The sequence below is a fragment of the Marmota monax genome, unplaced genomic scaffold (genome assembly GCF_021218885.2).
Source record: "Marmota monax isolate L192 unplaced genomic scaffold, Marmota_monax_Labrador192_F-V1.1 WCK01_AAM20220418_F8-fsc00002, whole genome shotgun sequence".
NCBI lineage: Eukaryota > Metazoa > Chordata > Mammalia > Rodentia > Sciuridae > Marmota > Marmota monax.
In genome coordinates, this window is record NW_026693571.1 from 28,154,336 (window position 1) to 28,179,026 (window position 24,691).

The window sequence follows — 24,691 nt, forward strand, 5'->3', positions numbered from 1 at the left end:
GGACCTCACTAAATTGCTGAGGCTGGCCTCTAACTTGTGATCCTCCAGTCTCAGTTGTCTGAATCATTGAGATTATAGGTGTGTGCTACAACGCCCAGCCCGTATCTTTTTTTCTTTCTTTTTTTTGGTACCAGGAATTGAACTCAGGGGCACTCAACCACTGACTCACATCCCCAGTCCTATTTTGTATTTTATTTAGAAACAGGGAGGGTCTCACTGAGTTGCTTAGCACCTGGCCATTGCTGAAGCTGGCTTCGAACTGGTAATCCTCCTGTCTCAGCCTCCCATGAGGCACCATGCCCGTCCTATATCTTCTTAATGTAAACATCGTTAAGCTTCATTCTTTGGATTTTTGTTCGGTTCTTCTCTCTTTGCCTGGGAGCTCTTATGTAAGGAAAGGACATTCTAAGCAGAGCCAAACTGCCACACGCAGGCCTAGCATATAAACAAATAGACAAAATCGGCAGGGCTGTGGATTAGCTCAGCATAGAGCACTTGCCTAGCGTACATGAGGCCCTAGGTTCAATCCTTAGCATTATAGAAAACACACACACACAAACAGATAAGCCACTAACAACTAAAATCTGCAAAGCCACCTAGATGAGTTCAGCCTAAATCAGCCAGAAATAAATTATTGTTATCTGAAGCCATTAAGCATTGGGATGCACCATTATATAGCCACCTTAGTAACACAAGAGTTAACTCACACCCAGTGTACAATTAAATGTCCCACTGCCATTCTTCAAAGAGTAAGAGAGGAATTCTGAAACCATAATACTGATAACCATAGTTGTCAATGCAGACTTGTAAAAGGGCTCTTGTTACAGCATATGAATGTTCCCTTCCACAGCAGTAAAAACAGTCAATGAGATTTTTTACTATACCACTAATAATTTCCGAAGGTCAGGGACTTCAGCTTGACATAACTGATGCAGGGCATCTTCAACCAGGTGAGTCCGTCTTACTCTAAGTGTAAACAAGCTATTCTTTCCGGGCGGAATTGTTTGCATCCAATACTCCTAGTGGGGGAAAAACATTTTAGTTGGCTTTTTCTTTTGACCTCCAGGAGTCCCAGGGAGGTCTAATACCTTCTCACAAAACATATTTTTTGCAGCAGGCACTTAGTCTTGCCTGCCATTGCTGTATGAACTCACACAGTAATCACTTAAGGAAAAGGATACTGTATCTACATTATGGAAGATAAAGTGATCATGGGATCAGAAAAAATGATGGCATCTAAGAATCATGTACAAGAAAGTATCCCCACAGATGAATCTCTAAGTAATTAAGAGCATCTCAGATCACTTATTGCAGTAAACAGGACCCTTAAAGGCAATACTGATATTTAACATTCTAAGACATTCATCTGTCATCAGTCTTAAGAAACACAGTGTTAGCACTATAAATCTCAGGAACATAAGGATAATTTAGGAGCTCAGGGATAATGTTAGCTATGGGGAAAAGGATGAGTGGAAAGACTTGCTAAGAGTATATCCACTCTTCTTCAAATAACAGTGATCTATCTGGATGCGGTGGTACATACTTGTAATCCTAGCAGCTCAGTAGACTGAGGAAGGAGGATTGCGAGTTCAAAGTCAGCCTCAGCAACTTAGAGAAGCCCTAAGCAACTTAGTGAGGCCCTATCTCAGGATAAAATATGAAACTGGCTGGGGATGAAGCTAAGTGGTTAAGTGCTTCTGGGTTAAATCCCTGGTACCACCCTTTTCCCAGCCAAAAAGAAATTTAGTGATGGATTTGTTATCCTTGTTTTGACCTCCAACAACATTCTAGGGCTTGTAAATGTTCTAAAGGAATATTTAGTACTCAAACCAACATGGGGGTACCTGTCCTACATGATGACAGTAAGTCCACTGGATAATAGCTATCCTACTCCAGGTCTCTAGGAAGCTGTGTTTGCTCACTCAACTCTCTATGAACACCTCAGAGAAGGGTACATGTGGCTCTGGACTTCAGAAAGTCCTGTCCCTGATCTCTGCCACCACTTTAAACTGAGAAATCTATATATGATTCCACTAAGTTCTTCTGTTTTTTTCCTTGAGATGTTTTATGAAAAGAAGCTCCAGGTTTGATGGGAAATAGTCCGAGCTCTGGTCCTTTCTAGTGGTCAGTCACCTCCTATGTCCATGCATCTGCAGCTCTGAGTGCTTCCGCAATACTCAGTGCTGAGCAGCATGTTCTATGGCTCTGAGTGACAGTGGCCAGTGACATCCTCCACTTACTATAGCAGGGACCTGTACCTTCTCTTACCTATTGAAGAGCTAGATTGGAAACTTGCATCTAATTTTCCAGCTTCTCTATTCTGTTCTTTATATATTGATTTTCCCTTTCTATGTTTACATATTTGAATTGGTAATCCAAATTGGAGCTTGTAGGTTGACTCTGTACATTATTTCTTCTTTGGAGAACTGGATTGTGAAGAGTACTTTCCAATTTCACCTATGAGAACTATGACATGCAGTTTTCTTTCCTAATCTTTCATCATATGCAGTGTTCCTTCAACTATTCACTAACAGAGTAGACAAATTAGACAGAGAGGATCACAGCTGTGAGAGAAAATACTACAGATGGAAGGACTTGCACAGAAGTTGGGGTTTGAGAAGGAAAGACCTAATCCTTTCTTTCCCTTTACCATGGATGTTAGGAAAATAAAAACAGGGCTGGAGTTGTGGCTCAGTGGTAGAGTGCTTGCCTAGCACGTATGAGGCACTGGATTCAATCCTCAGCACCACATAAAAATAAAGGGGAAAAAAAAGGGGCTGGGGTTGTTGTGGCTCAGTGGTAGAGCGCATGCCTAGCACGTATGAAGCACAGGGTTTGATTCTCAGCACTGCATATAAATAAATGAATAAAATAAAGGTTCATCAACAAATATATATATATATATATATATATATATATATATGTATAGTGTCCATCTACAACTAAAAAAATATTTAAAAAAATAAAACCAGAAATGATGTAGTCAAACTTACATATAAAAATGATGATGACAGATACTAATAACAGTAACTAGAGAGAGTGTCCTTATTTACAGAAAGATATTAGCAGGATTTATCTGTCTAGGTTGCTTACTGTAAATAGATCTGGAATTTAGCAACTAATGGGGCATGCCATGGCATATTGGAAAGTCATGTAAGCTAGTGTGTAATTGATATATTATAAAAAGGAAATGCTTTATAACTAAAATGACTTCTTTTGTGACATGGTATCCCACATTTCTCTGTTTCACCCAGATGGTTCATATCCTTTCAATTGTTATTATTATTTGGTCCTAGGGGTTGAACCCAGAGGTGCTTAACTGCTGAGTACATCCCCAACCCTTTGTATATTTTATTTTGAGTTAGGGTCTCCCTAAGTTGCTTAGGGCCTTGCTAAGTTGCTGACACTGGCTTTGATCTTGTGATTCTCCTGCCTTAGCTTCCCAAGGCATTGGGATTATAGACGTGCAATTGCACCCAGCTCCTTTGAATTATTTTTTTTAAATATTTTTTAGTTGCCAATGGATTTTTCACTTTATTTGTTTATTCATATGTGGTGCTGAGGATCAAACCCAGGGCCTCACACATACTAGGTAAGTACTCTACCACTGAGCCACAACTCCAGTCCCTCCTTTGAATTATTAATAGAAGTCAGTAATAGGCAGGGCTTTGGATTCCTGTCTTTAAAAGTTTAAACATCATAGATAAATGGATATGAACCTCTCCTAAGGGATGACTTAGAAAATGAACTTCAGTAATCAAAAAATGTTAGGATAATCTTTAGCATAATGTCTGGGGGTGAGTGTTACGTATTCGTAACAGAGCTAAGCCTCGTGGCCATAAAGAAACAAAATACTAGGTAAATGTTACACAGAAATGATTCAACTACAAGAAAGGAGCAGAGGGCGAGAGTGAGGGGAAAACAGAATATGAGATGGGGCTTATAAATCCAGCTCCAAGAAGCTAAAAGGGTATAACAATTCAAAAACTGACACTAAGAACACATTAGTAACTAAACTGGACAAAGGAAGAGAGATCCTGGAGAGGAAAAGAAGAGCTTACTAGACAGTTTCAGTATTTCTCACAATAGAAAAACAACAGATCTTATCTAAAAAAGTGAGGACTAGGGAATTAAATAATGAGAAATGCACACTAAAATTAAACTGAAATGTGATTTAACTCATCAAACTGAGAAAGATCTCAAAGCACTGATGGCAACACACGAAAGTGGCATTTCATATGCTGCTGCAGGAACATCAGTTGGTATAACTACAGAATCTGACAACACTTAACAGTTAAAAGAAAAGGACTAAACAGCACCTTACCTGGTGAATTTTTTTTTTTTTTTAACAATTTAAGGGTAACCAAATAGCCCTTACTGATGAAGAAAAATTCCTTATAGAATTCCAGTTAATAACTTTGGTAGAATTAATAAGATTAGAAATATGCCAAATTAAAAAATAATGGATGAAATTGTTAAATAAAATAATTTCCTATCTGTATAAAAGTTCAAAAGAGTGATGGGGAACATTAAAATGAAAGAATCATGTGGTAACCAAGTGACCCACTGATGAACCTTAGTATAAACGAGAGAGTCAACCAGAAATAGTGGAGCAAAGAATGATAAGGTGAGAAGAAATTGGAATTTGCTTCAAAATATTTCATCAAAAAACCAAAACAAACAAACAAAAAATAGTAACAAATACAAAAACAACAAAAGTGACTGAAAGAAGAAAAATTGGCAAAATGTAGATAATTGCTGCATCTTGGTGATGGGGTTCCTTACGTCATTATCTCTATTTAATGTGTGTGAAATTTTACAAAACAAAAAAGTAGGCCATATGCTATGCTTTGGATGTGATTTGTTTGTGCCCAAAAGATTCACATGGTCTTCAAGTGTGTTGATTTGGGGGATTGGTAGAATCTTTAAGAGAGCGGCCCTAGTAGAAGATAATTTTTGTCACAGGGGCAACCCCTTCAGAAGGAATTAATGCTGGTCTCACAGAAGGAGTTAGTTCTTATAAGAGCAGATTGTTATAAAGATAGGCCACCGGACATAACTGGCTTTTTCAGTACATGGCCAGTTTCTTTTCTGCTGCTTTATCATGTTGTAATGCAGCAGGTATGTGTGTTGTGAGTGTGTGTGAGTGTGTCTGTGTGTCTGTGTGCGCGCGCACCCACAGAGAGGCTCAGCCTTACCAGGAAGCCAGTTTTATGCTCTTAGATCTTCAGAACTATGAGTAAATAAGCTTATTTTCTTTATAAAATAGACTCTGGTATTTTGTTAGAGCAACAACAACGATAAAAAAAACCAGCCTAATATAACATACATACCATCCTTTTAATTTCTGAATCAGCTTTCAATAATTTAATTTTGCACGGCAAATTAAAGATAAATGGAAAATCACTGAAAGGAATAGGACTGGGGGTGTCTGCAGGATCCTAAAAACAAAGGCATAAGAGTTTTAATAATTAAAAGAAAACAATCCATTGTTTCACTTTATTACCTTATTTCCCACTATGCTTTTAGAATCTGTTCTTAAGAATCCAAATTACCCCAAAACACTTTTTTTTTTTTTTTTTTAGTACCAGGGATTGAACTCAGGGGCACTCAACCACTGAGCCATTTCCCCAGACCTATTTTATATTTTATTTAGAGACAGGGTCTCACTGAGTTGCCTAGTGCCTCGCCATTGCTGAGACTGGCTTTGAACTAGTGATCCTCCTGACTCAGCTTCCCAAGCCACTGGGATTACAGGCATGCACCACCATACTCAGCTCCAAAAAACATTTCTAAGAAATTACATTTGTTATTGAAAGATGTGTAAGTTTTTTAATGATTATCTAATTTAGTAAATTCAGCCTTGTATTGAGGAAATTTTAAAAGCTTGACTCATCAAAACAATATTACATAGCTTACTAAGATGTCCTCCTTTAAAGTATGAACATATTCATAAATGAACATGTTATGCTTACCAGGCTATTATATTGAGCAAACATTTTTCGTCTCTCTTCGCGAAAGTCCAACAGATCAGAGAGCTCGTTTATGTGGAAAGTATCTTCTGGTAGTTGACTGTTAGATTTGTTTTTCTCACTGCATGTGACCTGCAATTTCGTTTTCTATTAATAAATTACTTATTCTATGATATACAGATATGTATGTATACTGAATACATTTGTAAACAATGAAGTAAAGTTCTTTAAAATTCCATTTTCTGACCTATAAGTTCTCCAATTTTCATGAAGAAGTATTGTCAAAAATATAACACATTGTATTAGTAATTAGGGAAACAAAAGTCAAAACTACACTGAGATTTCATCTCACTCCAGTCAGAATGGCAGCCATCAAGAATACAACAATAATAAATGCTGGAGGAGACATGAAGCAAAAGGAACACTTCTACACTATTGATGGGATTGTAAATTAGTACAACCGCTAAGGAAATCAATATGGAAGTTCCTCAAAAGACTAGGAGTGTAACCACCATATGACCCAGCTGTATGTCTCCTCACTATTTACCCTTTATGGAGAATTAAAGTCATCTTACTACAGTAAAACATGCATACCACGTTGATAGCAACACAATTCACAATAGCCAAACTATGGAACCAGCCTAGGTGCCTGTCAATGGATGAGTGGACAAAGAAAATATGGTGTATGTACACACTTGAGTTGTATTCAGCTACAAAGAAGAATGAAATTATGTCATTTGCAGGAAAATGGATGGAACTTGAGAGCATTATATTAAGCAAAATAAGCCAAACTTGGAAAGCCAAGAGTTGTATGTTTTTTCTCATATGTAGAAGCTAGAGAGGAAAAAGGAAAAGAAAGGTGAGGGGGGATCTTATGAAAACTGAGGGTAACCCAGCAGAACGGGTCTGGGGCCAGAGGTGGGGAAAGAGAGAGAAAAAGGGGAAATACTGGGGAATGATATTGGTTAAATTATATTGTCATATTGTGTACATGTACAAATATGTAACAATGAACCCCATCATTATGTAAGTGTAAAATGCACCAATAAAAAATAGAAAGTATATATAAATAAAAAATGAGAAAGTATACACAACATGTTGTTAGTGGGATTGCTAAAACTAATTTAGATTTAATTTAGGTTTTGGGTTTAGGTTTACTAGAAGTTGTTTTTAGAACAAAAGTACCACGAATTTGGCAAATTTAGCATTTTCTTGACTAAGTAATGAATATTAATTTGGTACACCATTATAGTTTTGATATGAAATGTCCCTGAAAGACTCATGTGTTGAAGGCTTGGTTCCCAATGCAACAATGTCTAGAGGTGAGGCTTTTGGGAAGTGATTAGGTCATAAGGACTTTGATCTCATCAATGGATTAGTCCTACCAATAGGTTCATAATTGAATAGAATATTGGGAGGTGGTGGAAACTGTAGGACGTGGGGTCTAGTTGGAGGAAGTAGGTCATTGTAGGCATGCCATGGAAGGGTATATCTTGTCCCTGGCCCTTTCTTCCCCAACCTTTCTACTTTCTGGCAGCCATGAGGTGAGCAGTTTTGTTCTACTCTTCCATCATGATGTTCCACCTCGCCCCAGGCCCAGAGCCATGGAGCCAGCCAATCATGTCTTGAATCCTCTGAAACAGTGAGCCAAAATAAATCTTTCCTCCTTTATGTTTTTTCACCCCTCAGGTATTTTTGTCACAGTTACCAAAAGCTATCTAACATAGGAAATAAGTACCAATAGAGAATGACACAGATTATGTAACTTGTTTTTTCATTTTTGCAAGATTTCACAGCTAAGAATTTGCCTTGAGTCTCAGAAGAATCTTTTGGATTTAGACTTTTGAGCAATATTGGAACTGTTAAAGACTATGGAGACTCTTAGAAATAGACTATATTATGAGATTCATGAGCACAGTCTTTAATATCTACATTCCTATCAGTGTTCTGGTCTTTTTGGCTAACAGCAGAATTGTCTGTTAAGTTCCATTTACAACATTCTAGGGCTCTGCTAGTCTACATCTCCAAACTTTCCCTCACTCTTCTGGCAAACCAGTTTCAAAAGCTTCTTATATACCCAAGGGGTTGTTATTAGTATATACATTCCTTTAGATGACCCTTACCTTATGTACTTCTTTCATAGTTCCCAGAAGAGCTTTAAAATTTAAATGACTCTGCTCCACTATCATCAACATCATGGGAAAACGCAGTTGAGAGGCAATAGGTGTTTTAAGCATCTGGACCAGTGTGTTCAGAGAAGATGCTTCTGACAATGCCCAACACTTTCCTGAGGGGTGTAAAAATCGACCATGATAAATATGGTCTTCCTCTCAATTTCCAAATCCCTCAGTTTCTACTAGGGTTCTTTAATAGATAATATTTTCTATTACCAAGGGCATAACCCATAAAATATCTTTTCTAAGGATATCTACAAATGTGAGGGAAAAAGATCTTCTGATTAAGTATCCTTAGAATTAGAAATTCAAACTCAGGATTTGAAGAAATTTGTTGGTGGTTCATATTTACATTGACTACATGATTTTCAAAGTGTCATTCTTGAAATCTAAAAAAGTACATAAGTGAATAAACACAAGTGTTTATCAAAGGTCATTTTTATATCAATTTTTTTGTGGGGTGGTGCTGGGGATTGAACCCAGGACCTTGCATATATTAAGCACACACTCTACCACTGAGCCATATCCCCAGCCCTCGAGGTCATTTTTAATCTATAAAAAAATAAAATAGTATTATCTATGTTTTTAGATTTTATGAACCACATATGGAGATTTTTAAGATAGCCAATAACTATGTCTTAATATTACTGAGAGTGAAACCTGGATTTTGGTACCTTTCAAGGACAATTCTCAGAAAATTCTCAAATAGTAAAATAAATTACCAAGCTTATGTAATTAAAACAGTATTACACAGATGCATGTATAGCAGATCAATACATCAGAATAGAAATTCCAAAAAAGGACTCAAATACATGGAAGATTTTAGTTTATGATAAAAGTGGCACTGCATATTAGTGAGAATGAAACAGATCATTTAATAAATGCATAGGGACAATTGAAAACTGATCTAGGAAAAAAAATGAACCAAGACAAACTCCATAACAATCAAAAATTTAAACATTAAAAATTAATTAAACATTAAAAATTAAATAATAAAAATTATAGTTAGGAAAGAATGAAATTCTGCCATTTGCAGCAACATGGATAGAGCTGGAGGACATTAAGCAATAAATCAGGCACAGAAAGACAAACACACCATTGCCACTTACATGTGGAAACTAAAAAGATGATCTCATAGAAATAATGAATAGAACAGTGGTTACCAGAGCCCAGGAGGTGTGTGGGGGGAGGGGTGATGGAGAAAGGATGGTTAACTGGTACAGAGGTACAGCTGGATAGGAGGAATAACTTCTAATGTTGTAAAGCACAAGAGGATAACTACAGTTGACAAAGATTAATTTAAAATGTTTCAAAATAGCTAGTAGAGAGAAACGGAATGATCCTAACACAAAGAAGGGATAACTGTCTGGGGTGATCAGTTACTCTGATCTGATCATTTATTACACATTGTTTAACTACACTGATATGGCAACTGTGTTGGGCACAGATGCACAGGCCTACAATCTGAGAAACTCAGGAGTCTGAGGTAGGAACATCACAAGTTTGAGGACAGCCTCAGCAACTTAGTGAGACCCTGCCTCAAAATGAAAAAATAAAAAGGACTGTGGATGTAGCTCAGTGGTAAAGTACCCCTAGGTTCAATCCCCACTACCAGAAATAAAAATAAAAAAAGAAATATCATACTGTATCCTATAAATTTGTACAATTATTTTGTGATACTTAAGATAAAAATATATTTAAAGAAATAAGCCAGGCATGGTAGTGATGCCTGTAATCCTAGCAGCTCGGGAGGCTGAGGCAGGAGGATCACAAATTCAAATTCAGCCTTAGCAAATGAATGAGGCCCTCAGTTAAGGAAGGTGACCCTGTCTCAAAATAAAAAATTTTAAAAAGGTACAGGGAGGTGGCTCAGTGGTTAAGTGCCCCTGGGTTCAATCTCTACTTCCAAAAAAATAAAAATTATAGTAGGAGCATAAAAATTTTTAAAAATTTCAGACTGAGGTAGGATTTTTGCAAAGCTAGAAAATCCTCAAGCCCAGAAATTATAAAAAGAAAATGTTACTATTATAGCAGGCTACATGAAAATTAAAAAATAATTTACATAGCAAAAATACCATAAAGTAAAAGAAAAAAAATACCTTAAGGGGAAAAAATACTTTCAATTAATTTTGTTAATAAAGAATTAATTGTCCTTTAATACCTGAAAGGCTTCTATGGTAAAAGAAAAATATTAATAAGCAATTAAGAAAAAAGGGGCTAAGAGGGAATAACCATTAGTTCACAGTATATGACACACAAATGGATCTGAGCTATAAGAAAACTAGCATAGTCTCATTCTTAATAAAAATTCAGATTTAAATTAAGAGATTTTTCTTTCAGAATGGCAAAGATCAAGTTTGCTGACCCCTCTAAAAAATATGTGGTTGTTATTTGTTGATGAAGTTTGCATTGGTACATCATCTTGTCAAGCCTGCCTTGTTAATCAATCCCAAGGTTGCAATTTACATAAACAACAGTGAAAACAGTGGCCACTGAAAGGTGAGTGACATCATGGCCCTGACCTCTTCATGATGGATCTGAAAAATTTGAAAAATTTCTCAAAATAAACATGTATATACAATTTAATCCTGTATTTAACTTCCATAAAATTTTGCTGAATGTGTAAGTTTACATATTTAAAAAGAAATGCATGTTAGCACTGTTATAATTGCAAAAGAGTAGAAAAAACCATACATAATACATCTGCCAGAAGAACACTCTTCAGTCAGTCTTACTGTTTGGATGAGATTTGTCCCCCAGTGGTCCATGTGATGGAAGCTTGGGTTCCATTTGTGGCAATGTTGAGGTGGTTGGATTTTTTAAAGATAGGGCCTAGTGAGAGGTCAGGGGGCGGGAGGGTTACCTTTGGAAGGTGTTAAGGTAGTTCTCATGTAACCCCAGGTAATTCTTGCAAGAGGGTTGGTATGAAAGCCTAGGCATGGTCCCTTCCAAACTTTGTGTATCAAGATGTGATCATTTGCTCTAATATGTGCTCCTGAAATTGCCGTCTGCCATAAGGTGAACAGCCAAGAGTGTTCTCATTAGAGCTCAGCTGATACCAGGATCCCATTCTTGAACCTTCAAAAGTATAATATAAATACACCTCTTTTCTTCATAAGTAGCCTGCCTTAGGTATTGTGTTATGATGAAAAGTTGACTAATACAGCCAGCCAATAGAATGAAGCAATTCTATAGGCCCCATAATGGAATAATCTCTATGATGTACTGATAAGTAGGAAAAAGTAAGTTGCCAAAGAAGAATGGTTTCCTTCTCTTAAAAGAAGAGAGCAGGGTGTGGAGGCACATGCCTGTAATTTTGGTAATTCAGAAGGCTGAGGCAGAGTACTTCAAGTTGGAGACCAGCCTGGGCAGTTTAGCGAGACCCTGTCTCAAAACAAGAAGTAAAAGTTCTGGGGAGATAGTACAGCGATAACTAAAGTATAATGGGGGCTAAGTCCTTATTTAAAAAATAGTAACAATAAAGAATTTTTTATATGTTTATATGCATAGAATATCTTTTGAAGTGTACATAAGAAACTAATCACCTTCTAGGAGGGGAACTAGGTGGCTTATATTTCAGTGTACACAACCTTTGTACATTTTATGCTTGAGGCCTTCAACATCAGCTTAAAATTGTAAAAAGACATTCCATGATATTGAATAACATAAACAATAATATCAAAGCTTTTAATCACCTCTGGTCAAAATATCTAATGTTTCAAAACAATATGAATGAAAAGTTTTAATGCATGGATTTATCTTGATTAGACACTATAGATATCAAATTCTGATGTCAAAGCCATGTCCAAGTCTAAGGACTACATTTGCTTTTAATGATAAGAGTAATGGTTATAATAGCTTTAGGTTAATCTTTGCAATAATTCACATACCATATACTCAAATATGTGTATATTTTGAAATCTTCTATCCAAAATTTGTTACAACTTTTCAGACAGTGACTCTCCATTGAGTGTATACAAAAAGTGACATAAAACTTACTCAGGACTTGTAAAGACTGGTTACTCATTTTACAAACAGCCTCTGCAAATGAAACCACCAGGCTCTGATTCTGAGAATCTTGCATCACAGGGCATTCTGGAAGCAGGAGAAAAACTGATAAAGCTTCCTGGTGTGGAGAATGGCATGGGAGAGCTCGTAGTAGATTATCCCGGAGACTTGTAGTCATCTATGGTTGAAATAGGATCAGAGACAAGGCCCTGGTATTAGATACAGTGTTGTGACAATAAGCTCTGGGACCAGGGGTTTCATTCTACCAAGTTCCATTGGAACAACCATTTACTCTTTCTGAAATCTACTGATGAAACTCCATTATTCCTTACATTTCAAATGCCCCTGAGGCAGTACTTGTGAGAGTCATCTTCCCATTTTATATCAGGGAACATGAAGGAAATAACGTGAAACTACCTATGCATGGTCATACTGAGTGAATTGGGACTTCAAAACTAATACAGAGCCCTCCAAAAGCAATATTATAAGCTGGATATAGAGGCGTGCCTGTAGTTGCAGCTACTGGGAGGCTGATTTGGGAGGATCACTTGAGCCCACCATTTCAAGACCAACCTAGGTACATAGTGAGACCCTGTCTTAAAAAAAAGCAATATTGTATATATAGATCACACTGATATGGAATGTGAAGCTGTTACACAACATATGCACACACACTCAAAATCCATTTCTTCCTTCCTTTACCCCCTTCATATATCAGTATAAAATTTTCAGAGCAAAAATAGCTTTGATTTTTTTATATTATGTATTGTACCCAGAGGTTAGCTTTTAAGGTAGATAGCCAGATGTGGTGGCCCATGCATCTAATCCTAGTTACTCAGGAGGCTGAGGCAGAAGGATCCCAAGTTTGAGGCCCACAGGGGCAACTAAGTGAAACCTTGTCTCAACAAATAGAAAAGGCAGAGAATGTAGCTTAATGGTGGAACACCCATGGGATCCATTCCCAGTACCAACAACAGTAAAGATAGAACATACATAATAACGTATATTAGTGGGAATAAATTGTATTTGTGTGTGTGTGTGTGTGTTTGTGTGTGGTGCTGGAGATCAAATTCAGGGCCTCATGCATGCAGGCAAGCAAGCACTCTACAACTGAGCCACATCCCCAGTCCATGTATGATTTTTATATTTGTTAAACATTAATTAAGTTCTCACTATGTGTCAGGTGATCTCACGTAAATCTTATTAGACTGTGTAGGGTAGCTTTCTCTTTTATTTATTTTTTAACCTTATTTTTACAGATGGGGGAGAGACTCAGTTAATTCAAAGTAGAGGAAGAAAATCATTCAATTAGTAACAAATCAAGGTTCCATACCCAGATCTGTATGACCAAAAATCTACCATTGTCAGGAAAATTCTATATATTCACCTCCCTCATCATGCTAGGGAAGCACTCTACACCTGAGCTACACACCCCCAGCCCCAGACTATGGTACTATGGTATTCTCTCGCAGTTGTCCCAAAGTACTAAGACATCCTGATTACCTGCCTATTGATAATTTGCAGCCCCTTGTCCCACACACACCAGAACCCAAATTGACAGAGGAAAAGTTGTCTCCCTATTCAACCTAGAATCATAAAGTAGTTTACCTTAAAGATGAAATGAATTTATAGGTAAAGAAAATGTGAGTAAAAGAGAAGCAGGGATGAATCAGTAGCATAGATTCATGTCAAATATATTTAAGGTTCATCTCAAAGTAGAGAACGTGCCAGTCCAGGACAAGGTTACCCTGCTTCCCAAACCAATGCTCTTCTCATGCATCATGTTGGAGACTCTCAAACATTTGCTTTTCTCATACACACCAAAATAGAAATACTGTGTTCATTGTATATTTTATGATTGAATAAGAAAATAAATGGTAGCACCTTATGCAGTGTCTAGAAATAGTAACATCATAATGAAAACAAGTCTCTGACTTAGCTCCCCACAAAACTAAGCTGCAATCACATTTATTCCTGTAAAGAAATCCTATTTTCTATTTCTTAAATAAGTATTGGTTATTACCATGGAAGAAATCCATTCCTTTTTTGTTATCTTCTTGAAGATATCTCTTGCCATTTGTAAGTCCACATAAATGGTAATCCTTTCTTCAGTTCCTCTTTAAATAGAATGTTAAAATAAAAAGATGGAAAAGGATATTTCTAAACTTCATATGTTATTATTTGTTGTATTGACAAGAAATATATCTATGACAAACCTATGACATATAAAATATAAACTTTTATCTTGCCTCCTTTCAAAATAATCAACTTACTTGACACAATTAATTTTACAAACTTTATATTTTTCTGTTAAAAAACAGTAACACATTACTACCTCTTTATTAGTTACATCATCAAGTTTGAGCTACACTATTAGTAAGATGTTCCCCCCCACCCCCAGTGCTGGGGATTGAACACAGGGACTTAAGTGACGAAAGCACTCAACCACTAAACTGCATCTCCAACTCTAGCAAGGTTTTATGTTGAGTGTGCGATCTGAAACTGGCTACCCCCCACACTTAGTTTGCATACTGAAAACTAGAACTACCCAGTATCCCGCATTATTTCCATTTCTATTTACACAACTTTGCAATTCCACTGTTTTCCTTAGCAGTGCACTGATGAAGTAATAGTGACTTTACAGGGAAATGGCTTGATTGTTTATCGCAGAAAACTTCCTGGAAGATTCATTAACAATTCATAGAAAAATCTGGAAAGACCATTAACGATTCAAAGGAAAGCATCAACAAATAGTGTGGCTGTAGGATTCTTTGACTCCTTTATCTCAAAATCCTTGCCTTGCTATTTCAAATCTATCCAGGATCTTTGTATATTTTCCCAATTCTCATCAAGCCCACAGTCCTCTGCTCCCACACGAAAGACTGTCCAGGTGTGGTGTCTTATCAACAGGTTGTTTTGGTGATGTTTGAAGAGCCAAAATTCAAAAAGTCTAATATTATTTTTAAAATGATGCATCATCAAGAAACATGCTTTCTAGATTAACAGATCAATAGTAATATTAGGAGCTAGGCATGGTAGCAAATGCCTATACCCCAGCTACTTGGGAAGCTGAAGTAGGATCACAAGTTTGAGGACTGCCTGGGTAACTTAGTGAGATCCTGTCTCAAAATAAATATAAAAAAGGGCTGGGGTTATAGCTCAGTAGTACAGCAACTCTGGGTTCAACCTCTAGTTGTTGTGGTGAGGGAGGGGGCGGAATATATATATTTAATACACACATGGGCTAGAATATACATGCAAGTTCTAATTGTAAATTTTTCCTGCTTAAAAATACTTTCTTCTTTGCAGCCTTTGGCATTTTAAAAGTATGTCACTTATGTCACTCTCTGTGTGGGCTCAGATATTTTTCTGCTTTAGAAAGATAGTACAGGGGAGGAAAAGAGCCCATCTATCTCACCCCACCCCAGTTCTTATGTGGGCTCTTTGGCTCATCTAGGAACTAAATCAACAAAAAGCTGATTAACAAAACACAAGCACCCTGCTTGGGTGCAGGCTTGTAATCCCAGCAACCAGGAAGGCTGAGGAAGAAGGCTCAGCAATTTAGCAAGACCTAAGCAATGTAGTAAGACCCTATCTCAAAAAATAAAGAGGGCTGGGGATGTGAGGATGTGGGGATGTAAGGTGCCCCTGAGTTCAATCCCTAGTACCAAAAAAAGTTTGCCACTGTGCCTAACTTTTTCAATCTTCTTAGAGTAGGAAAAGATTCTCCTACATCCAGTAAGCATGAGCCTGAGGCTAGAAGAAAAAGGACACCTTGTCTAGGACAGTCAGGGGGAGAAGAGATGCGGTGTCTAGATTTCTCTTCTGCCTTTGGCTAGGATAAGTACAGATGAATAGGAATGCTTTTTGGATTCTAGAAAGATACTGGGCTTCTCTAGTTCCCTGATGACATCGTTAGGACCCAATACTTTCTAGTCCCTCAAATTACTTAGAATGCAGCTGGAATGGAACTGGCCTGTGATGTAGCTCACTGGTAGAGTGCTTGCCCAGCATGCATGACGCACTAGGTTTGGTGCCCAGCATCACATAAAATAAATAACACACACAAAAAAACCCCTAGATAAACAAAATAAGGTATTGTGTCCATCTACAAATAAAAAATATTTAAAAAAACAAAAACAAAACCAAAAAACCCAAAATGACAATAACAACAAAAACCCAATGGAACTGCCTGGGGTTGTGTAAGGGAAAAGCACAGGGGTTAAGTCAGGACTGCCTAGTTTCCAGAAAGGGATCAAACATGTCTTCTGAACCAGTGAGCCAACTTGAAACCATGTTAAGGAAGGGACAGGACCTGACCAGGTGAAGAAAAACCAGAATGAGTTACACCAGCTGCAGATCAGCAGGGAAACAGCCTTCCAAGGCAGCAGAGGGCAGCCTAAGACCCCTTTACACCTGCTATCCCTCCAGCTCCTCCCTCACATACCCATGTGCCACCCAGGAGCCCTCCAAGGAAGGGGCAGACCTAGAAAGTTAAAATAGTAAGCATTAAAGGAATTGTTGAAACTACTGGAATCAGACCAAGTATTAAACCAAATAAGAGAGAAATCAGATTTTTCTCCATAGCAATGAGTTAAAAACAAAATAAGATCTATTTTCTTTATTAGTCCCACACAGTGCTAAGCGCGAAGTGATTTCTCAGTTTCTAAGTACCAAGGCAATGTTAGATTTTAGCTGATCAGTGGTGGACACAAAGATCCCGAAAAAACACCATTCCCTCCAATTGGATAAAAAGGAAAGCAGTGTGGAGAAAAGTGAACAATGTTAATTATGACTTACAGTGATCTAGTAGAGGATTCCTTGCTGAAATGGAAGGATTCTATAACTAACAACCTCTGGAGTTCTCTATGTTGAACTCTGCATTGATAGTAATATTCACACATTAATCTGACTCTACACATTTCATTTAAAATACTTCAGAGTATTTTAAGTGAAGGTAAGTCTCATAGAAGTATTACCTTTGCTTTAAAAAGCTCGCAGTCAGACAAGCAGGAGATGAAAATATCATTCCAATTTCACTGGAAAATTAATAACAGGGGTTAAGTCAAAACACACTGTGAAGCAAGCCTCCTGTCTTCCTATGTCTGAATAAATAACAGATGTCATGGAATCATTAATGAAACTATTCTCTTAAGTCTCCCAAATTCTAGGTACAGTACTTTGTACCTATCATTGCTGAATACTGCCAAAACCCTTTATAGTTAATTTCTTCCAGTCATCTACATTGAATAAAATCCCTCATTCTGAAGACCCAAACTCCAGCTCCAGAGAATAAATGAAGAAGATCCTAAAACAGTTCAACTTCCTGGAGGCTTGGTGAGCTTTTTCGATCCATTCCTGTATCTTATTTACCTAGAGAGGTGGCTGGGATAGTATACGTTCTCCATATATCTCTTATTTATACTGAAGAAAAGATGAGTGACAGAATACATCAATGACTATTCATAAACTAAGAGGTGGTGGAAGAGAAGCATGGTCAAATGCAAATTTGCTCATGATAAAGCCAAATGCTTTTTCTTGTATCTAGAACAAAATGACAGGCACTTCAGAAATAGACGAAATTGGTTTATACTTAATCAGACACAGTCACCTTTTAGCCACTTCATATTCACTACTTCCGCTCTTCACTGCTAGCCACTTTTCTGCCAGGGACTGGTTCATTCGGCTTATTTCTGGCAGGATTTTCTTGGAAACGCTCGTAGAACTAGCATCCTCCCAGGAAGGAAAAAACAAGGATGATCAGGAAAGCACACACACTTGCCGAGGAATAAACAATACAGTAAAGCATCTGTGCACGTGATCCACAGGCTCTACCCTCTCAGGCACTGTGGGAGGATCTATGGTAAAACTGGCCCAGCTGTTCTACTTCCTTTTCTGGGCGACTTTGCTTATTCTAAAACCTTAGTTTCATCATTAAAAAAAAAAAAAAAAAGATTAGGGGGATAAGACAAAAGAATTAAAAACAAACCAAAACAGATACTTGTATACCAACATGCATTGCAGCACTGTTCACAATAGCCAAAAGACGGGAATAACCCAGGGTCTACCAACAGATGAATGGATTAAAAAAATGAGGAATATACATGCAATGAAATATTATTCAGTCTTAAAATGACATTCTAGAAAAACTCTGAAAATGTGCTGAGTAAAATAAGAGATATTAAAAACAATAAATATTGTACATACTGCATGATTCTGCTTATGTGAAATGTCTAGGCAAATTTATAAAGATAGAAAGTGGAAGTTGCCTAGGGTTGAGGAGAGGGGGAATGAGAAATTATTATTTAACACAGAGTTTTTATTTGGGGTTATGAAAAGATGGATAGTGGTGATAGCTGTACATTGTAAATATAATTAATGCCAATGAACTGCAAATTTAAAAATGGTTTCCAGGCATAGTGGCGCATGTCTGTAATCCCAGCAACTCTGGAGGCTAGGCAGGAGGATTGCAAGTTCAAGGCCAGCCTCAGCAACTTGGCAGGGCCCTCCGCAACATAATGAGACCCTGTCTCAAAAGAAAAAAAAAAGCGGGTTGTGGGGTGTGGGGATGTAACTCAGTGGTAAAGTGCCCTGGGATCAATCCCCAGTACTAAGGGAAAAAAAAGTTTCAAATGACAACTTTAATGTTACATATATTTTGCCATAATAAAGAAATGGAATAACTATACCTACTTCTCTGGGCTTTCCTTATGATAAAACTCCAGACCTCCTGCATGCCAAGCACCTGTCCTACCATTGAGCTACATCCCCAGCCCCTCCCTTCAGTTTCTTGATCTGAGTCTTGGGTCACTCCTGTAATTTGATCAAGATGAAAATCATTTTCTCCCACATCCCAGGAATCTTAGGATAATGAGTTTCTCCCTATGGGCACTTAATGCTACTTTTTTTTTTTCCTGTTTTGAAATCTTCAGCTCCTCTGAAGTATGTGGCATCAGACTCCCTTCTTTCATGAAAACTTGAGCACTTTGCTGTTTCCTCACCATCACCATTCCTGTGGCCACTCTTCCTGTCCTCATGCTTGGCAGTATCAAAACTGATGAGCACAATCTATCTTCCATCTTAGTTTCTTCTTCTTTTCTTTTTTTGTATTGGAGATTGAGCCCATGGCTGCTTAACCACCGAGCCACATCCCGAGCCCTTTTTTATATTTTATTTAGAGACAGGGGCTTGCTAAGTTGCTCACAGCCTCACTAAATTGCTGAGGCTGGCTTTGAACTTGTGATCCTCTTTGCCTTAGCCTCCTGAGTGGCTGGAATTATAGGCATCTTGATTCTTAATCTCAGCTCTATGCTTTTCCTCTGCTTCACCTCAGCCACCCATGTCCTGGGTCAGGGTTTCTAAATTGACACAACTGACATTATGGTTCAGATAATTCTTCATTATGAAGGGCAGTCCTATCCATTGTAGGATATTTAGTAGCATTCCCAGCCCCTATCCACTAGATGCCAGTAGCAGCTGCTCTTTACATCAAAACACACCTCCCCCCTCCAGTCTTGACAACCTAAAATGTCTTCTGACATTGCCAAACAATTCCTGGGATACAAACTCACTCTAGTGAAAGTCATGGGCCTATATATGAATGATAAGCTGGACTTCGTAATCATCAATTACTCTCCATGTTTGAAATTTCTATTGAAAATATTCTCTTTTGACCATCACATATCATCTTTGTTTCTTCTCCTTCTCCTTCTCCTCTTCCTCCTCCTCCTTCTTCTTCTTCTTCTTCTTCTTCTTCTTCTTCTTCTTTTGGTGGGGGGTACCAGGGATTGAACTCAGGGACACATTCCAAGCCCTATTTTGTATTTTATTTAGATATAGGGTCTCACTGAGTTGCTTAGCACCTTGCTTTTGCTGAGGCTGGCATTGAACTTGTGATCCTCCTGCCTCAGCCTCTCTCCCAAGCTGCTGGGATTACAGGCATGCGCCCGTGGCCCCCTGGCCCCCAAACCATCTTTCTGATGAATTTCTTTTCGAGTGAAACCTGGTCCCAGGTTCCTTGATGCTCTGGGATCTCCCATTCTTCCACCCTATCCTTAGTTCACTGTCCACCCTCCTGTCTTCCTTACCCAGCTGAGGTTCTGTGGTTCAGCACTCCAGTCACTTCTCTCTTTTGTTTCTTTCCTACCATACTTAGCTAGAAAAATTCCACCTATAGTTAACCTCAAGTCTGAATTACTCCAAAATCAAATCCAGGCAGCCTGATACCACTGCAGACAACTACACAACTGTGCTGAATGACTGCACTTGATGTCTAGGACCACAGATTTCATTTGGGCATTTGCTATTGTCTAGTAATTTCGGAGAATGTGTATTTTCTCAGTCTCTGAGACAAATATTGCACTCTTTCCTTTTCCTCCTAAGCCTGCACACGCCTTTGTTTCTCTCGCACTTACTTGAGGACCTTGCCTTGTTCATCAGTGAGAAAAGTGAAGGGACCAGGCAAGAACTATCCCCTGCTCACCATGGCCCTACCCTCATCTGCACTGTTCCTTATTACAATGAGATAACTATTTCTGCTCAAATTCTTCAATTCTGCACTGAATTCTGCTTCTTGGACGTAGTTTTGTACTCTGCTTCATATCAAAGCTTCTCAGAATTGTCACAATCTTGTGGGGGGCAGGAAGGGGAAGGAGAGGTGCTAGGGACTGGATTAGAACAAGATATATTCCATAATTATGTCAAAGTGGATTCTATTGTCATGTATAACCAAAAAATCAATTTTTTAAAAAAGGAAGAATTGTCAGAATCTTTGTTTTCATTTCCCCTCCTCCTATGCTGTGTCCATTCCACCCCAGTCAGGTTTCCTCCTATCTCTGGAACCCAGTTGGACCAGAGCAAAAATAAACTCTGCGCCACTCCTACTTGACCTCTCAGTCATGTTTACAGTATTAGTCACTTTGATTTTGTGCCTTCTCTAGCTGGGTGATCTCTCTCTCTTTTTTTTCTTTTGAGACAGGGTCTTGCTATGTTCCTGGTCTTGATCTCCTGGGTTCTAGTGATCCTTGCCTGTCGGCCTCCTGAGTGGCTGTGGCAACAGACACCTACCACCATGCCCGGCCTTTTCTTTTGAATTCCAAATGTGTTTATTGGGATGGTTTCTAACACATCTTGATTCAAGATGATGCCTTTTCCTGAAGGAGCATCTGTTAGCCTCGCTTTTCTTTCCATGTGTTGGCAGTGGACAGTGGAATAGCTAACACACAAAACTGCCATTTGCACATGGCTGAAGACTAAGGTGGTTTTTATAACATCCTGGGCATTTCACATCCATGGAATAGGAACTAGGGCTCTGGACAAGTGCTTCTTGCAGTTTCCTCTTCTCTTCTGGACAGAGAATAGGCACATGTTTTCTGGTAGTCGTTATTGATGATACAGTCCCTGTGACTTTTCATCTGGGCCCCTGGCTTTAAATACCATCAACAGTTTGATAGCTTCCATGATTGTGTTCCATTGTCAACATCCCCCCTGAGCTCCGGCTTTGACATCTAAGTCTTTGGATCACCTCTACAGGACATTTCAAAATGAAACCTTCTCATATAACTGGCTTCATCTTATACAACTCTTCATTTTTTCTTATTATCTTTAGCCTCACTGGCCTTCTTTGTCACACATACCAAACTTAGTATTGCCCCAGGACCTTTCTATGTGTGGTTCCCTCTGCCTTCAATGCTCTTTCTTTGACTCAGTTTTTTCTTCTATAAAATGGAGCAAATAATATCAACTGGACCTGACAGTTGACTTTATCTGAGCATTAAACATGTTGATCCATTTAGAAGAATTTGGTTGGTGCCTGATACATAACTACAATTAAAATTAGTCATTACTGCCATTACCATCACTAATATTTTTACTAATAAAAAGTACAAAGGCCTGGGCATGGTGTGCACACTTGTAATCCCAATGACTTGGAAGGCTGAGACAGGAGGATAGCCTGGGCAACATAGTGAGACCCTTTCTCAAGGAAATAAATAAAAAATATAAAGAGCTGGGGATGTAGCTCAATGGTAAAGCACCCCTGTGTTTGATTCCCAAAACAAACAAACAAACAAACAAAAAAGTACAAAGGCAATAAATTTGAATTTGCAGGTCAAATCTGCTAGAAAGTTTGGCAAATGAGGAAATGAGAATGACATAATACTTTTTCAAAAGCATCCTAACCAAAGACCTTATTATTTTAGTAAGAAATCTGAATACATGTGAATAATACAATGCCTCAAATATTGCTCTGAAATCTAAAGGAAAAAGCAAAGTTTAAAAGAAACAGAAAGTATACTAGGTACCTGATGAACTGTCACAAAGTTGGCATGAGTTCCAGCAAAAATGTGTTTGATGTGACTATCCACAAGGTCTAAAAGAAAGTCAGAAACCCATGCTTCGAGTTGTTAGCAGTAAAAGATAAATCTGATATATAACCAATCCAAATTAATTCATTTATGGGCAATATATACTTCCCTGAATTTTAAGTATAAGCAGCATAAAAAATTAATTTTGATAAGGTTAAATATCATACATACTTTAATTACAAACTAGGCTTTCCAAGTATTTGCATAATAAATCCAGGTTCATGTGCTTTAGAAAAGGTTTGATTAAATATATAAAAGTATATTATTCTGATAAGTAATCTATCTCATAAATAATCTATAAGATAATTCCTTTGTATTATCTTCATTTTTAGGAAGTATTGTCAACTACTCCAGGAATCACTGCAAAAGAAGAAATGCACAAATTTGCAATAAAAGTACTAAAGGAAGCTTAGCTCTATGGGCTCCTTTGAAGGAAGCTGAGTACTGTTTCCTCTTTAGTGGCATTAACAGAATGATGAATCAGTGGGACAATTCATACCACTGGCAGAAATCAGGCAGCTCATGTCAAAGTTCTCTGTTGTGGCTTCTGAATGGGTTGGGTTGCTTGTGCAACCTGGTCCATGACCAAAAGATACCACTTGACCAGTGGTATAGACATATGCAAGGGTGTGATAACTGCAAGAGAGAATACAAGATAACAAAGACCAAGGTTCTAATGGTTTTTGAGAAGGATAGTGTTTTCTAATACAAAACTCTAGAACTACCTTTACTAAGTACCTAGATTCCTTATCATAACATCAGTGTTAGAGGGCACCAGATGATGTAGCTAAACAGATGGTAAGTATTAATTTATTCCAACATTAAAGATAAAATGTTATTGATAACTCTTTACTATGGTTTCTATCATTTGTGCTTTAAATCAAATATTTTTATTTTTGTTTTCTTAATGCACTGGGTTAGATATTTAAATACTCAAAAATGCCCTCATAATTATGTTATGCAAAAGTCTGAATACATATGTAAATATTCATTATATTCTACAAGCATGAGACTGATTTTGTCTTAACAACTCAAGCATACAAGCACCACAATTTTGTTATCAAGCAGTCCACCACCCCCAGTTTCTAGTAAGGTGTTCTATTAGAAGCAGACTTCTAATAATTTCTTATTAAATAAGTTAAATGTCTAAGAAAAAAGTTGGTGGGCTGGGGATGTGGCTCAAGCGGTAGCGCGCTCGCCTGGCATGCGTGCGGCCCGGGTTCGATCCTCAGCACCACATACAAACAAAGATGTTGTGTCCGCCGATAACTAAAAAATAAATATTAAAAAATTATCTCTCTGTCTCTCTCTCTCTCTCTTTAAAAAAAAAAGAAAAGAAAAAAAAAGAAAAAAGTTGGTAAGTTAAACTATTTGAAAAAAGGTAAATTTTCAGGATAAAATGCTCTATAAAAAAAAAACAGTCAAACCAGTGGCACACACCTATAACTCTGGCAACTAGGAAGGCTGAGGGAGAAGGATCATAAATTCTAGCCCACCTTGGGCAATTTAGCAAAACACTTGCTTGAGATAAAAAGAGCTAGGGATATAGCTCAGTGGTAGATCACTCCTGAGATCAATCCCTAATACCAGGAAGGGGGAAAGTTTGGGGAAAGCACTCCCATATTTTAGAGTTTCACAGTTTGATACTATTCTATAATCCCAGCAACTTAGAAGGCTGAGACAGGAGGATGACAAGCTCAAGGCCAGCCTCAGTAAGTTAGTAAGGCCCTAAGCAGTTTAGCAAGATCCTGTCTCAAAATTAAAAATTAAAAAAAAAAAAAAGCGTTGGGGATGTGGCTCAGTGGTTAAGCACCCTTGGTTTCAATCCATAGTACACGCCCCCCCACCCCCGAAAAAAGAGATTTTATGAGTTGTTTTTAAGGAATAAAACATTACATTTTCCACCCATACTTAAAATAAAACCAGCCTATTACCTTCCACAATCTATCTGTGAAACTAAGCCGTTAATTCTTTTCACAAGTTGTGGGCCTCTTGACTTGGCAGTGGTACTGTGTCCTAGCTGTCCGCGACTGTTGTCTCCAAATGTAAATACCCGCCCATCCTGTTTTAAAAGGAGGAACCAGATAAATTTCATGTTAAAAAAAAAGTAATTAAAGCCTCTAGATTAATTATCATAGGGGAAAAGGAAAAAGGGGGATGATGGGGATTGAGA

The 24,691-nt window shown here is 37.8% G+C and overlaps 1 protein-coding gene across 5 annotated transcripts in view; it reads right to left on the reverse strand.

Moving 5' to 3' along the window:
* The window catches only part of LOC124102509 (probable E3 ubiquitin-protein ligase HERC6), a 56,478-nt gene that overhangs the window by 19,037 nt on the left and 12,750 nt on the right, over positions 1–24,691 (reverse strand). For 4 of the 5 annotated variants that reach the window (XM_058583860.1, XM_046458849.2, XM_046458851.2 and 1 more), the window contains exons 6-16: positions 24,453–24,580; positions 23,018–23,154; positions 22,456–22,523; positions 17,766–17,887; positions 17,134–17,193; positions 14,178–14,271; positions 12,146–12,332; positions 8,096–8,259; positions 5,976–6,104; positions 5,334–5,441; positions 885–1,019 (exon numbers count right to left, since the gene is read on the reverse strand). In XM_058583860.1, coding sequence (XP_058439843.1) covers positions 885–1,019; positions 5,334–5,441; positions 5,976–6,104; positions 8,096–8,259; positions 12,146–12,332; positions 14,178–14,271; positions 17,134–17,193; positions 17,766–17,887; positions 22,456–22,523; positions 23,018–23,154; positions 24,453–24,580 — 1,332 coding nt within the window. The remainder of the gene's footprint in view (positions 1–884; positions 1,020–5,333; positions 5,442–5,975; positions 6,105–8,095; positions 8,260–12,145; positions 12,333–14,177; positions 14,272–17,133; positions 17,194–17,765; positions 17,888–22,455; positions 22,524–23,017; positions 23,155–24,452; positions 24,581–24,691) is intronic. The other variant, XM_046458850.2, reaches the window with a different exon arrangement.